The 15,902-nt window shown below is 34.0% G+C and overlaps 1 protein-coding gene across 1 annotated transcript; it reads left to right on the top strand.

The window, feature by feature from the left end:
• Positions 1–1,048: 1,048 nt before the first annotated feature.
• LOC145268640 (uncharacterized) lies at positions 1,049–14,128 on the top strand. Its single transcript, XM_080124117.1, has 2 exons — positions 1,049–1,357; positions 13,071–14,128. The coding sequence occupies exon 2, from the start codon at positions 13,086–13,088 to the stop codon at positions 14,025–14,027; it is 942 nt and encodes a 313-aa protein (XP_079980243.1). The 5' UTR covers positions 1,049–1,357; positions 13,071–13,085; the 3' UTR covers positions 14,028–14,128.
• Positions 14,129–15,902: the final 1,774 nt, after the last annotated feature.

Raw genomic sequence — 15,902 nt, 5'->3', positions numbered from 1 at the left:
CATTTTATCCTCTTCCACCTTCATTTTTCTCATTCTCTCTTTCCTTCCTCCTGCCATCGTATCTCCATCTATGCCCTTTTATTTTGTTTACCTTCTTTATTTCTTTTCTTTTTTTCCTTTTTTATTCCCTTTCTTTCATTCATTCGTATGTTCTTTCTTCTTTTCTTAGTTCCTTTCTTGCTTCTTTCATTATTACTCTCTACTTTTATTTTATATTTTCTTTACTTTTCTTCCTTCTTGCTTCCCTCTATCGCTTCTTCCTCTTCCTTTCTTTTTACTCTCCTATATTTGCTTATTTCCATTGATTATCTCTCCTTCTTTCCTTCCTTCATCCCCTCCTTGATTGTTCCTTTCCTTTCTTTTTTCCATTATTTCCTATCTTCCGTCCTTCCTTTTATATTTTCCTTAACTCCTCCCTTCTTTACACACCCTCATCATTTCCTTTCTTTCTTCCTTTATTATATATTTCCCTTGTTTCTTTCTTTCTTTCTTTCCTTCATTCCTTCCTTCCTATTTAACCTTTACTGCGTTCCTCCCTCTTCCTCGCTTCTCTCTTATTTCATTTCTTACTTTTTTTTATCTTGGCTTGAATCTTTTCTCTTTTCCTTGATTACTTTCTTCCCAATTTTCTCCATTCCTCGCGTATCCATCTTTTCTTTCTTCTCATCCCTTTTCTTTTTTCTCTATCATTTCCTTTTTTCTTTCTTTGTGTTTTTTCTTTCTTTCGTTTTTTATTCTTTTCTTCCTTTATCTCTCGCTGCTTCCCCTTTCCTCCGTTATCTACCCTCTACTCTATCTTAGCTTATTTTCTTATATCTTTCTTTCCTTCTTTCCATCCTTCCTTCCTTCCTTCCTTCCTTCCTTCCTTCCTTTCTTTCTTTCTTCCTTCCTGCCTTTCTTTCTTCTTTACTTTTTCCCTTGACATCGTTCGTTCCTTCCTCGCATCTTCTCCCTTTCCTACCTTTACACCTCCACCTTCTATATTTTTCCCAAATTCCAACTCAAATTTGACATCCATTTAAAAGACCGGTTCTAATTAATTAACATTACGTTCATATAAACGAACCTCTGCCAACAACGGATATACAAACGGGCAAGGGTGGGGGAAGTAGAGACGGCGTGTGGGGGGTAGGTTAGGGAAACGGAGGGAGAGGCTACTCGGTGATAGATTAAAACGATTCGGGTGTGGACTCACTCGTACGTTGCTTATTTGCGATACAAATGAGTGTATATAAGCTCCGAGGGTGACAAGAACCTTTGCCACCATCAGAGTTGTATTAATGCGGCAGACATTCAATTAGAAATCATCGCCTGTCAAGTCCCCCCTTCTTCCGCCTGAGAACAGTAATCAAAGAAGGTAAGTGCCAGACAATTGACCGTAATGCTGAGATAATGACTCGCAGACATTTTCTTGCTTTCTTGTAATCAAGCAAACATTAAAAAAAGATGTCGTTTAATATAATTTCAATGAAGGTTGCTAGTAAAGTCACTTCCTATTTTAAAAATCTCACATTGTGTATATCAGGCATGTCAAACATGTGACCCGTGGGCTGCATGCGGCGCATTGTAAGCTTATTTGTGGCCCGCATAGACAAAAAATGAGGGTGCTATTAAAGTACAGATAGTGTCGGAAAAGCACTAACAATTTCTTATCTATCATTGCTTTACGAAAGTTTTAGCGTTATGGTTAAGATTTAGGGTTAGGGTTGGGGTTAAAGATAGACAACAACTTTGAAAAAGGGGTAGGGTACCAAAATATGAGAAGTGTTCGAAAAGTAGTGAGAATTTCTTATCTATCTAGGAAAGTATTTTTTTGAAATTGATTCCACTGATCAAAACCTCCTCCGAACCCTAATCTATGACCCTTTCCTCGCCAAATTAGTCTAGTTGAAACCACTATCAATAATTTCCCTCACTCTTTATCAGTGCCTAAATCTAAACGTAGATTCTATGAACAAAGCTTCTTTCTTAGAATTGCACGCCTGTGGAACTCTCTTCCGTTTCTCTGCTTTCCAGCTGACTACAACATGGTCGTCTTTAAGTCCAACGTAAACAAATTCTTGATGAACTTAAGTAATCCAATTTACCAATTTCCACTACTAACGATTACTACGATATTGTCCCATTGATTACTGTACACTCATTAACCTTATCCTCGAGTGGCCCCCGGGCCTTGATAAGCGGTGACTCCTTTGTTAAAAAAAACAAAAAATAACTTTAGAACATTACGGACTCAAACGTTTTCGAGTTACCCCTATTATCATTATCAGACATTACATTATGAGTATTCAAGAAGTGTTAACAATTATCCATGTGGAAACATTTCAGTGAGTTACGTTCACCGATCAGCACTTGTCATCTTTGATAAAACTCAGAACTTCACAAAAATTTCAGCTGGACACACTTAAGATGGTTGACAATAAGAGGAGTAAAGTCTTGCAACAAAACATGTAAAGTGTTTGAATACGTATCAATTTTGAACTGTAGTAATTTATGTGAATTTGATTTGTTGCTGTTGCATTTAAGTCGGGTTGAAGTATTAATTTAAATTTTCGTTATAATGAAATAAAGAACACATTTTTTATCTCATGATAATTTCTTTCGTGATAATTTTTGTGTAATTACATGTACGTTTGCGTTTGCATTCTCCAATAGAATCAAACTATTGTATTTTTCTGAATTTAAAGAAAAATATTCTAAAATAATTTTTAAATGATTTTAGATATAATGCGGCCACTAATGATAGCACAAACTGACTTACGTGACACTCGAGTAATCCTGAGTTTAACATGCCTGGTGTATATTATTTGTCATATTCATTTTTTCTAAAAGAAAAAAATATGATTTACAAATAAACGCGCAGAGAGACTCGACGTTGCCCGGAATTAAATAAAGATCAACTAACGTTCTTCACTTCTAATACTTTTATTGTCATCAAAATCGCCGAAATCGCCCATTCATCAATCAAAGCGATTGATTGCCTGCTCTATACGATATACCACCGCGGTTCACCAAGAGGAGGTTCACTGCAGTAACTTAATCCGCAATACACTACTCTCCGTTGCACCACAGAGAACCAATTGTTTATTTTGTGTTATTTAATATAATGAATTGAAATTTACTTTAAAATGCAATAGTCAAGTATTATGGTTCCATTGTGCTCTAAACAGAAACATTCATTTCGAAAGTGTCCTTGTTTTATTAAAGAACTTACTGTTGAATTCATATACCGGGTCCTTCTACTTGTGAGGTGATAAAACTTCTCAAATGCATTTGTGATGTTAGGCTGTATAAATATGGTAACTTATATGAAAGTTTGACTGTTTCTTCTTTATTAATATTTTTTTAATTATCGATTTTCGATAGTTATCGAATGTATTTCGATACAAAACCTATGTAAGAAGAACACTGCTAGGCAGATAAGAACACTTGTGACAAAATTTAAAAAAATATCGGTACAGTCCTTTTGTAGTTCATAGGGAACGAACTCACACACATGGTAATGATAAAATAGTAGCTAACATAATGTGTTGAAAACTGGTGGTATTATATAAAGTTCTATTAATTTTCAATACGCAAATGAAATAAATTGTCTTAACTCTGACATTTGCCCAAATCAAGTTACTTCCCTTGGGTCTTAATCACAAAATCAAAACAGAAGGAAAGATAATATGCGTACATAAATAATTAAATAAATCATTATATTTACACATAAATGCAACACAAAATAATATAATCAATAATGATAAATGCTGTAACAATATTTAACATAACAAACATAATTTCCAATTATTTAACAACTATGTGAGCCTGTCCCACTCTGATGCTGTTGTTCTGGCTCTCAGCACAAACATATTCACCGAGTGATTGCACATATTTTTTCTTCTTTTTGAAGATGAAGCATACCTCGAAAATTCAAAGACCATAACATCACTATGATGGTTCGACATACTATGTGGTAAATAAATAATTTATAATTGACACTTATTAAAATATTTCAACATTGTCATTATTCTTGTAACCTTGTCTCGTACCAAACGATGTTTTTTCTTCAAAATCTCATTGTCATAGTTTTCAAACAAAACTCCTTGCACACTACGCACAATGCTTCAAGCAAACTATAACATCCTCCTGCCTTTAAAATAATTTAGTTTTAGCGTTAGTTCTTCAGAAGTTCTAAACGCTATTAGGATTATTAGTGTTCGACATGAATTTCTACAGTCACATAAAGAGAGCTTAAATGCCTACTGGAGAGAACGTGAATGATTACTAGACATTATCATTGAGCGTCTAAAATCTTCCTGTATATGAATTTGTCAGAACAACCTGGGTTTAAAATACTTTTTCCTACATGTAAACCCTGACCGAATATTCAAAATAACATGGTATTCGAAGCTCAAAATAAGATCCTTTCAGTATAGATACACAATATCTTATACGAGAAATGGTGCTTCTTCCCCAATTGATGTTGTTTGTAGTAATAGCGCTTAGCTGAATTCTCCACCAGACTAGATGAATTCTTGTCCTGGAATCCGGTAAAACCAATACACCACTACGAAGATATGTTATAACAAAGTTAACTGGTCAACTATATAGATGAATATTAATGTTCTCAACTTCTTTACTAACTCAGTGTTTGAGAGGTAAAGGAAAACTTTAATGGAATATTCTATGTATCTAATGCTAGCAGGGAAACCCGACGTTGCCCAGGATTAAATGATGATCAACAAATGTTTGACATTTCTGTATTTCATTGTCATCGAAATCGGTGAAAACGCCTTTTTTCAATCAAATTAATTGATTGTCTACTCTAGGTGGGGAGCCAACGCGATGCACCTGGAGGAAGCTTCATATACCTCACCATAGTGACTTAGTCCACAATACATTGTAGTGTACATTGCACTGTAGAGAACCTGCTGTTGATTTATAAAATTCTCTTATATATAATGGATTCACTTAAAGTTTAAAACGAAAATATCAAGTATCATAATTTGATTGTGTTCTAAGCAGAAATATTCAACCGAATGCGCCCTTGTTACATCCAAGAACTTTCTGTTGATTTAATATGTCTGGCCCTTTTGCTTGTACGTTTATAATGGAGTGAATTTAAGTTTAAAATGAAAAACTCAAGAATCATTATTAATTGTGTTTTTAAACAGAAACATTCATCTCGAACGCGCCCCTGTTATATCAAAGAACATGCAATTCATTTTATATTCCGGGTTCTTTTGTTTGTGTAATAATAAAACTCCTCAAATGCATTTTTGATATTAAGCTGTATAATGTGTTAATTTTTGTCAAAATCGCCTGTTCCTTTTTTCATCGGATTTTTATCGAATATTGATACCTGTCGAAGACATTCCGATACAAAACATATTTAAGGACACTGTCAGATCCATAAAGTACATTCGTGTGAAATTTTGGAGTCCATAGGGAACAAACTCTCTCTCTCTCTCTCTCTCTCTCACACACACACACACACAAATCCTTTGATATAATAGTAGGTAGGTAGGTAGATAGATAGATAGATAGATAGATAGATAGAGTGATAGAGACCAAGTATTAGCCCCAGGAAGGGCGCTTCTTAATTTTTGAGATCTTAGACTGAAGGAAAAATAATAAAAAAGAATTTGTATTTTCTTTCGCCCCCCCCCATAACAGGATGTGGGAGAAGTTGTTATACTTATTCAATTTACATTACTATTACTAGGGGTTCACGGATTAACTGGCGGGTAATTGGTAATCGATAATCGGCCTCATCGGCTACTTTGTCGGTTAATCGGTAACCGGTTGATTGATTAATGAGCTAATTAATTACTTTACTCTTTCCAATTAAATTTAAACTATTTCAGCAATAACAACTGACTCATTAAATAAATTTGACACACTGACACAGTAACTGCCAATTTAACTTGATATTTGTTGTCTCGCTGATATTATGGCGATTTGGCCTTTTTTGTTTTATTAAATGAAATTACAAAATACAAAGTACAATTTCCAATTCTTAAGTAAACATTATTAAACAACTAAATAAGAAAAAAAAGACTTTACAAACAAACTACAAAGTATAAATTTCAATTATTAAGCAAATAAATATAAGCTGATGTTTGCTTTTTCTAGAGCATGCTGTGATCCTCACCTCTGCTTTGCACTTGCCTCTTCTATTTTTGCTGACTACCTTCTCTGATCTAATAGTCTAATCAGTATTTAAAACTGAATACTCTAAATTTGTAATGTAGACATATTAGAGTTTCTTCATTCTCAAGATACAGCTTGCACTTAAATATTATGAAGCCAGTTTACTTAGCAGTGATAAGGTCGCCTATGTCTTTTTTCACCATTGAAATGGATCATCACTCTTGCGTGTACTGGTAAAGTTGCATAATTATCAAGTTCGTTTGTGCATTCATAAATAAGAGTCTTACTCATTTTAAGTTTAGATTGTGCTTCTTGTATTTTACTTGCAGTCTCCAAATTTAACTCGAGGTCTACCTGCTCTAAGTTTAGATTTGTTATACTGTAGGCGTATTTAAAGCTAATCCATATCACAGAGATACAGTTTTGCTTTCACTTGGATCTTCTTGACTCTTAGCAAAGTTTGAAGATATGCATCCCCATTCTGCTTCATTATCAGCAGTAGAATCCAATTCTTAATAGTGTTTTCCATGTCATAGTATTTTTTAATTTAAATTTGAATCTTAGGTCTAGGAAAGTAGACACACACACCTTTTTATCATTTAGATATATATATATATATATATATATATATGTGTGTGTGTGTGTGTGTATTTGTGTAATAAAAGATCATTAAAAGATCGGTACCATCGGTTTCAGATCCAAACAAATAGAACAGTCAGTTGTTCGCACATGTCGGCCTCTCTTTAGCATCTGTTTATATATGTCACCTCCAAGAGACGGATATAAAAAGAGCCCAAAGAGAGTCCGACGTAGGTGACCGAATATTGGCCCACTTTGTGTTTTTTATTTTAAACTAGCGAAAATGATGTACTTCTGATATTCTGTAACATGAATTTAAATATATATTTCGCACTTATTTTAACATTTTCTATAAAATCGGACACTTTGCTGGGGTTCTCTTGCACGAATCTTACACAGGTATATCAGCACCGAAGTTTCATTAGACTTACTTGTATGAAACTATATATATATATATATATATATATATATATATATATATATATATATATATATATAAGCGAGGTAAGACACTGATAGAATTCAGATGAAATCCTGATATATATATTACTTAAAGTAATACTTTCAGGGTGATCCTAGCCAAAAAGGAAAAGCTCAATATTTAAGAATAGAGCAATATATGAGTTTGGTGGTTAAATTTTAAATTCTGAAAAAAAAAAACATATAGACACATATATTCGAATTAAGAATTTATTGATTGACAAAGGAATATATACTCCTTCCGATAATGGACTGCCCAGGTTGTATTAAATAATCTTTTCCTGTAATCATTTCCATATAATTATCAACAACTACTCAAAAAACTATTTTCAATATTTGTGCTGAAAAGAAAAATAAGTGTCTATTCACAGCTAAACATTTTGCTAACCGTATTTCATTTCCTCTGATGATATGAGCCATTACTGAAAATCCATGGTTTAAGGAAATCAACTTAACCCATTCTATATATTCATTTGTAAAACAATAAATTCTTAATTCAAATATGTGTCTATATGTTGTTTTTTCAGATTTAAAATTTAACCACCAAACACAATGAAAAGTAGTCTGTCTGCAGCATATATTACAGACTTAATGTTTTAACCTAAAATAACTCAAAATATTGCCATTAAAAGCTAAATCCCTGGCAGCAAAAATGAGTACACTCCTTACGAAAATTTGTCAATATTAACATACATGTCAACTCTCAATATTTTGTGTGGCCACCATAATTATCCAAAGATGCCTTTACTCTCCTGCGCATGGAGTTTACCAGAGCTTTACATGTAGCCACTGGAATGCTCCACCACTCTTCAATTACGACATCGCTGAGCTGGCGGATATTTGAGACTTTGCGCACCTCCACCTTCTGCTTGAGGATACCCCAAAGATGTTCTCTTGGGTTCAAGTCTGTAGACATGCTTACCCAGTCTATCACCTTTAACCTCAGCCTCTTCAGTAAAGCAGTGGTTGTCTTGGATGTATATTTTGGGTCATTGTCATGCTGGAACACTGCTCAGCGACCTAGTTTCTTGCGGGAGGGGATCATGCTCTTAGGACTAGTGTCTGGAATTTAAGGCAAACCGGTACCACATATTACACCAAATGGAAGATCTTGAAATATCAACAGTCTTACGAACCCAACTTCAAGCAAAACAGATTGTGTACTTTAGAAGATTTCAGGATCCTAAAGGACATTTTTGATCTGCCTGATTAATTTGAAATATTTCCCATATAAAAAATCGACTATTACTAAAGAAAGACTGACGGAATGCTAACGGAAATGTCGCAATAAAAATAGAAAGCGATGTATGCATATGTTTATTATACAGGGTGTTTCAAAAGTCTTGGGAACATTACAAGTTATTAAAAATCGTTATGTTCCCAAGACTTTTGAAACACTCTGTATATTTCATCACATTATATTCTTACTTGATAGCATATGATATTAAGGTTATATATATATATATATATATATATATATATATATATATATATATATATATATATATATATATAGGAAGAGTACGGTGGAAACTAGAAAGCTGATTGGCTAACTAAAAAATCAATAGACGGTGCGTATATAAAAACGCGAGACAACCACAAAATCCTCGCATAAGCCTGATGAATCCTAGCGTGGATGAAACGCGGATTATTCTGTGTAGCTTAATTGCCATATATGTTTTAATAAATCTGATTTTTTTGTGTATGCACCTGAATATGGTCGGAGGTTACATCGGCCGAAACGTTGTGGAAAAAACAACCAAGATGACAATAATAGTCCAAACAATTCAAAATAATTATAATATATCGTTTTATCTTATAATTTCATGTTATTATTTGTTAATTCATTCTACTTATTCCCATATTAGTTATTTTATCGTTTATTTAATTGTATATTTCATATTTCAAACTCATCGGACCCTATTATATCTTCTAGCGTATCATGGCATATTTCTTAATCTTATAATGTATCTCTAATCTCCAATGTGTAATGACACTTTTCTGGCTTAATTGCAAGGCCACTATTATCCTTATAACTTTCCGGCTTTCCTCACCCTGCTCTACAGTATACTCTCTATGCAATATATTCTAATTTTTACATCCCCAATGTGCCTATCGCTAGACGTCATTTAAAAACTTCTCATATATGTATGCAGTTGTATTTCAATCATAGATCTCGTTAGGTTATTATTTCATTCAAATTCAAATTTTAAAGAAAGATCTAGATAGTGGCAGCAGACATTGGTCATATGTATATACACAGGCGGCAAAAAGAAAGTCGGCGCTTGTAATCTTTTCAAAAACTGCAAATTTAAGCTAAATTTAATGCAATTGTTTAAACAAACTATTCGTCATTTGATTGACCTTTTATTCTTCTATAATTTTATATGTTCATATTTGACTTTTAATTGAAACATTCTAGTGTTCACGTCAATTTAGAAAAAAAAAACCCGTCTAATTGAGGAGGCAAAAAGAAAGTCTGCACAATGAAAAATTGTTATTTAAATGTAAATTTAGGACATTAATGCAACACAAATACAACAGGAACACAATGAACTAGTTAATATTTAGTCGCATAGCTCTTCTGCAATTTATCAGCCTGCAATGTTTTGGGAATTCATTGAATTAGACTGCAGCAATACTCTGAGGAAAGGGCATCTCACTTTCCTTTAATTTTTGTCCAAAGTTCTTCCAAATTTGAAATTTTGTCATTGCGTAGCTGTTGCTTGATATAATGTCATACGTTTTCGATAGGATTGAGGACTGGAGATTGTGCAGGTCAATCCAAACACGGAATACCATGCTCTTCCAGGAACCTCTTGACATTGTCAGTTGTGAGAATGGGAGCATTATCCTGCATGAAGATAGGATTATCATCCAAATTCCGACCAAAGTAGAGTAGAAAATGCTCAGTCAACATATTAATGTACTTGGTCGAATTAATTGACCTAGCAAGCGAACTATAGTCCCTGGACCATTGGTACTAATAATGCTCCACACCAAAACGGAACCTTCACCACCTTGCAGCGTTGAAACTGAGCACATAGGATTAAATTCTTCGTCTTTCCTCCTACGGACGCACTGCCTACCATCACTGCCTAGACTATTGAGCTTGCTTTCGTCGCTAAACAGCACTTTCGACCAATATGAAGAGTCATGATCTCCATTGTATCTGACGAAGTCTAGACGACGTTTTCTGTTCTTTATAGAAATCATTGGCTTGCATCTTGCAACATATCCTCGGAAATTAAATTCCTTTAATCTCTTCTTGACAGTAGAAAAAAGAGAATTTTTTTAACAAGATAGCAGTGTTGTTGGATTTGGGGAGCCGTTTCAAATCTGTTTCTTAGGCTGCAGACTTTGATAGCATTGTGTTCCCTGATAGAAGTAACTCTAATACGACCAGATTTAGGGGCACCACGAACACTGCCGGTGTTTTGGTGCTTTTGCACAGTCTTTTGTACCGTTTTCTCATCACATTTCAATCTGCGACCGATTTCTCGATTGGATAAACCAGAAAGGTTGCGATTAATGAGCTCCTGACGATCACTAAGAGAAAGTCGTGGCATATGGACTAAATGCTACGTTGTTTCACCTGGAAAAACAACAATTACGATTAGAGATGCTTTGTTGCCTGTTAGTGGATATTTTAAACTGATTTAGGGGCGATAATTTAAGCTGGTTATAAGCGAATTTGTTGCTGTAGCTTTCTTTTTGCCCCCTCAATTTGAAGGTATTTTTTTAAATTGACGTGAATACTAAAATATTTCAATTAAAAGTCAAATACGAACAAGTAAAATTATAGAGGAATAAAAGGCAAATCAAATGATGTATAGGTTGTTTGAACAGTTACATTAAATTTAGCTTAAATTTGCAGTTTTTGAAAAAAATTGCCGACACACACACACACACACACACACACACTCTTTCCATTCTCTTTCTCTCTCTCTCTCTCTCTCTCTCTCTCTCTCTCTCTCTATATATATATATATATATATATATAGATATATATATATAACTCAGGCCTGAGTCATATATATATATATATATATATATATATATATATATAGAGAGAGAGAGAGAGAGAGAGAGAAAGAGAGAAAGAGAGAGAGAGAGAGAGAGAGAGGGAGAGAGAGAAAGAGAAATAAAAAGGAACAAACCGAGTTATGTGTTCATCAACGTTTCGTCTTCATTTTGAAACTTCCTCTGGATGAATGAGATTAAGTAATCAAAACCAAAGTGTGACACAGCTCTATTTCAGAAACGGTAAAAGACGTGGGAAATTCAAAAAGAAAGGAGGAGAGCTTGCCTTATCAAAGAAAGGGAGATTTTTAATAACGTCATATAGTCGTTAATATGTTTTTAAGAGATATGAACGTAGTTAATATTCTTGTCTGTTAAAATTCAAATATAGGTGTGTAACATAAATGAAATGAGTGTGTTTGTTTATACATATGACTCAGGCCTGCCGCCACTAACTAGATTATTTGAATTTGAATGAAATAATAACCTAACGAGATTTATGATTGTATAATCACGTTGAACCACCGGTTCCCGACAGATGACCAAAGTTAAGCAACTGGTCATTACTAAAATGGGTGACCAATTTGAGAATTCCAGGCGCTGTATATAGGAGGACGTTGATACCTCTCTGTAAGAGTTGCAAAAACCTAACGTGGTCATCTCCCCTAACGGGGATATACATGCGACTGGGAACCGCTTGTGAATTTCATACTCTCATGGAACTTCATCCTGTTGAGGAAACCGGTTAAACCCGAATAGGGTTAGTGCCGATGCACACACACACACACACACACACACACACACACACACACACACACACACACACACACACACACACACACACACGCACGCACGCGCGCGCGCACACACGCATATATATATATATATATATATATATATATATATATAAAGGGAAAGAAAGTGACTCATTTATGCACTGAATTAATACCCCCTCCGCATGTTTGTATTAAGACTGTTATTAATAATTGCATGTATTACATATATATGTATATACATACTTATTATTAACTATAATACACACACACACACACACACATATATATATATATATATATATATATATATGTGTGTGTGTGTGTGTGTGTGTGTGTGTGTGTGTAATCATTATAATAATAACATTATATATATAATTATTATAATAAAGTCTCTTTCTGTTTGTTCACAGTCTGATTAATATGTATAAAACGTACATCGTTTCACAAATAAATTTTCATACTGAAAAAAAAACTACGTTTAGAAACTTTTATTGCAGCATGATTTTTATATATATTCATTAATCAAATAAAATATACATCCAAGAATTAAGCACATTTGCATATCACATTAAAGAAAATCAGTTTAATAATTAGCTCCATGTTATTCATTATTTGTTATAATAGAATTATATTAATTGTTCTATTTAGAAATGTTATTTAAAGTTGATTTAAATAATTTCTTTTTTATTTAATTTTATTTAATTTAATTTTATTTATTATAAGTCAACACCAGTTGCTTTTAAACAGGAAGTAATTTTATTTATTTAAGCTATAGGAGGTACTTCCCCTGTAAGCTATTATCTCTGTTTGCTTTTCATAGAGAAGGGTGGATGTGTTTTATGTTTCTTTAAATCTAACATGTGGTATACTTTCATTAAAATCATAACAATTTAGGATATTCGGTATATCTTAAATAATATATGACTAAACTTTCTGGCAGCAAATATGCTTTATCATATAGATATATACAGTTAATATATAAATATATAATATTGATATAATATATATCTACAATTATTATATTTTATAATAAATTTTCTGATTCCATCATTATCTATTATTTGTATTTTTCAGCCTCCAACAATCAAAATGAGCCGCCAAGTTAAGACAGGTCAGGGGAACAACACGTTGCCCAAAATCTCAGGAAACAACAACTCTCAATCGTCGCCCCACACTAGCCAAACACCACCCAAAGGTAGTCATTCCATGTCCCAAGAAGGGGGACAGTCCATGCCGCAGGGACCCCAAACTATGCCTCGTGAACAACCGTCAATGTCACGCGACCCCAAATCCACGAAAAACAAATATCCCATGATGTACGAAGATTACGGGGGATATTCATTGCCCCCGCCGGGGTCATATCCCATGGGATATAGTTCTCCACCGATGATGTCGCACAGGGGATTCCCCATGTCGCCTGATATACAATCAATGCAGGGTGAGATGTATTCGATGTACGGCAGTCCCGGATCAAATTCGATGTCGCAAGCCAACAATAAAAATCGAATGAAAACCTTGTCAAAATCTCAAAGAGAAAACATGTTTCGCGAGGGGCCAAAGTCCGGAGGCTCATACCAGCATAGCGAGACCCCTAAACCCCAAACAATGGACAGAATGACGATGGACTATGAAGGCCGGTTTATCGATCGTCGTGGTCGGATTGTTGACTATAGCCGCAACATGGACTCCTTCGACGGCCACCGTGACGACAAATTCATGTTTAACCGGGATATGCCACGAGGTGAGCAGGGTATGTGCGACTACGGAATGCCGGCATATATGTACGGGAATATGATGGAGTCACCGGATCTAATGCTGGACATGGACATGTATGGAAGATACCCGATGTTCTACAACCAGTATGGCGATGACGACGAAGAAGATTACGACGATAGCATGATGGATAATATGATTAACGTTTCGCACGGTTACATGGACGGAAGATACGACACGGATTTTGCTGGCCTGAATTATCCAGATAGAAGAACAATGGAATTGGTCGGTAGATATGGGGACTCTTTCGAGCGGTAGAAACCGGAAACTGTTAGCATACATTGATCGAAAGTTCAAGTCCTACATTGTTTCTTGCTATGATTTTAAGACATAAAAAAACTGCTTTAAACGCAATTAAATTTCTTGTTCAGCTTTTATTTCCTGCAAGTTTATGTGTGTGAATTTTGAAATGTAATTCATGGCGATAAAATGAATACATTATTTCATTTATTCTAGCAATGGCAGGTTTAATATATGATTTCGACGCGTGAGATCCGCCAACACAAATAAGTTATCCGGAAATCCACGCAGAAGATTTATTTATAGTGGTGAAGGCTATGCGTAAAACCATTCACACTTTTTGGTATAACTGCTAAGCTGGGTCGATTCAATGGCTACCACAAGACATTTTTACATCAGATTTTTACATCAGAATTTTTCCTTCTAGATCCATGTATTAACGAAGACGGTGCATCTCTCCCAGCGGAGTAAACGCGCCTCCAGATACCAACTAGGAAATTTCAACATCCAGCGCAGTACATACAGTAACTAGCATTCCGAAATGGTCACCCATCTGATATTGGTCAGTCTCATTGCAGCACAACTTCGGCGATTTAATGAGAATCAGTGTGACAATGTGATTATGCCGTATACGTGAGTGGCAGGGCGGAGAAAGATTTATTGACCATATTTTATTAGGATATCTTAGGTCAGTAGTGTTGTGTGAGATCGAGCATTATTATGATAGAAGATGACTCCTTTTTGTTAAATAAAGAAGGTTGTTTTCGAGTCAACATATCGCAAAAAATATAGATAATGCTTTAATCATCTTATAAAAGTTATAAATTATAATCTAAGTAATAATATTATACATAAAATAAATTACAATGGCTTAAATGCCCTTCTACCAACTGGTAAACACAACGACCTGATATATATATATATATATATATATATATATATATATATATATATATATATATATATATATAGTAATTTATAAAATATATATGGCGATTAAGCTACATTGAATATTCGGCGTTTCATTCACTCTAGAACTCTTCAGGCTTAGGCGCATAAGCATGAAGAGTCCTAGAATGGATGAAACGCGGAATATTCAGTGTAGCTTAATCGCCATATATATTTTATAAATTACTAACTAGCTCTACCTACGTATTGAGCACTTTTGAAGTAAATACTTAAAGTTTACGCATAAATCTATACTTTCATATATTAATTTTATGTGAGTAAATTAAGTAGTTATATATATATATATATATGTGTATGTGTGTGTAAGTTAATTTCAAAATTTGCAACATAAATTGATCACTTTTACTCTTGAAAAAGCCCGCATAAAACGGGCGAAACATCGAGCTTCCACGTCATTTCTTCTACATTTCAAAATAATAAATTTTATATAACACAAAGATTTTATAATCGCTTGATAGTGTAGAACTAGAGGTGTGATGCATATATTTTAATATTATACCAACCTCAGCAAACGTAAGAACATATTTTCACAAATTCATCAAATACACTTTTTATATGCATACAATTGTTTCAGCCTACCTCAACCGTACATAATATGCGTAATGTTTGAAATGCATGATTCATCAATTTTTTACTGATGCCTCACAAAAAACTGAAGTGCCCTCATAAGTGTTTTATCAATGATAATGATATCATTTGCAATTTTTCTCTGTCTATGTCTGTTCGTATTTTGAATTTTTTGAGGGAACATAATAGCCTGAAAACCTCTGGTCAAATGGTCCTGATGTGAAAACAGGTACTAAACATTGATCTTATCGAAAAGGCCAAGAGGCCATTAAAATAAAATCTTTTATAACTAGGAATTATTAAGGAACGAAAAAAGTATAATTTTTAAATATATAACTTTACATTAAATTTATTAAT

Source organism: Euprymna scolopes, chromosome 44 (genome assembly GCF_053919585.1).
Source record: "Euprymna scolopes isolate OS-2025 chromosome 44, ASM5391958v1, whole genome shotgun sequence".
NCBI lineage: Eukaryota > Metazoa > Mollusca > Cephalopoda > Sepiida > Sepiolidae > Euprymna > Euprymna scolopes.
The sequence above is the reverse complement of the archived record's forward strand: the minus strand, read 5'-3'. Positions and strand labels throughout refer to the sequence as shown.

Bases quoted from the DNA above. Each gene is read 5' to 3' on its own strand.
- LOC145268640 (XM_080124117.1), top strand. From the start codon at position 13,086: ATGAGCCGCCAAGTTAAGACAGGTCAGGGGAACAACACGTTGCCCAAA.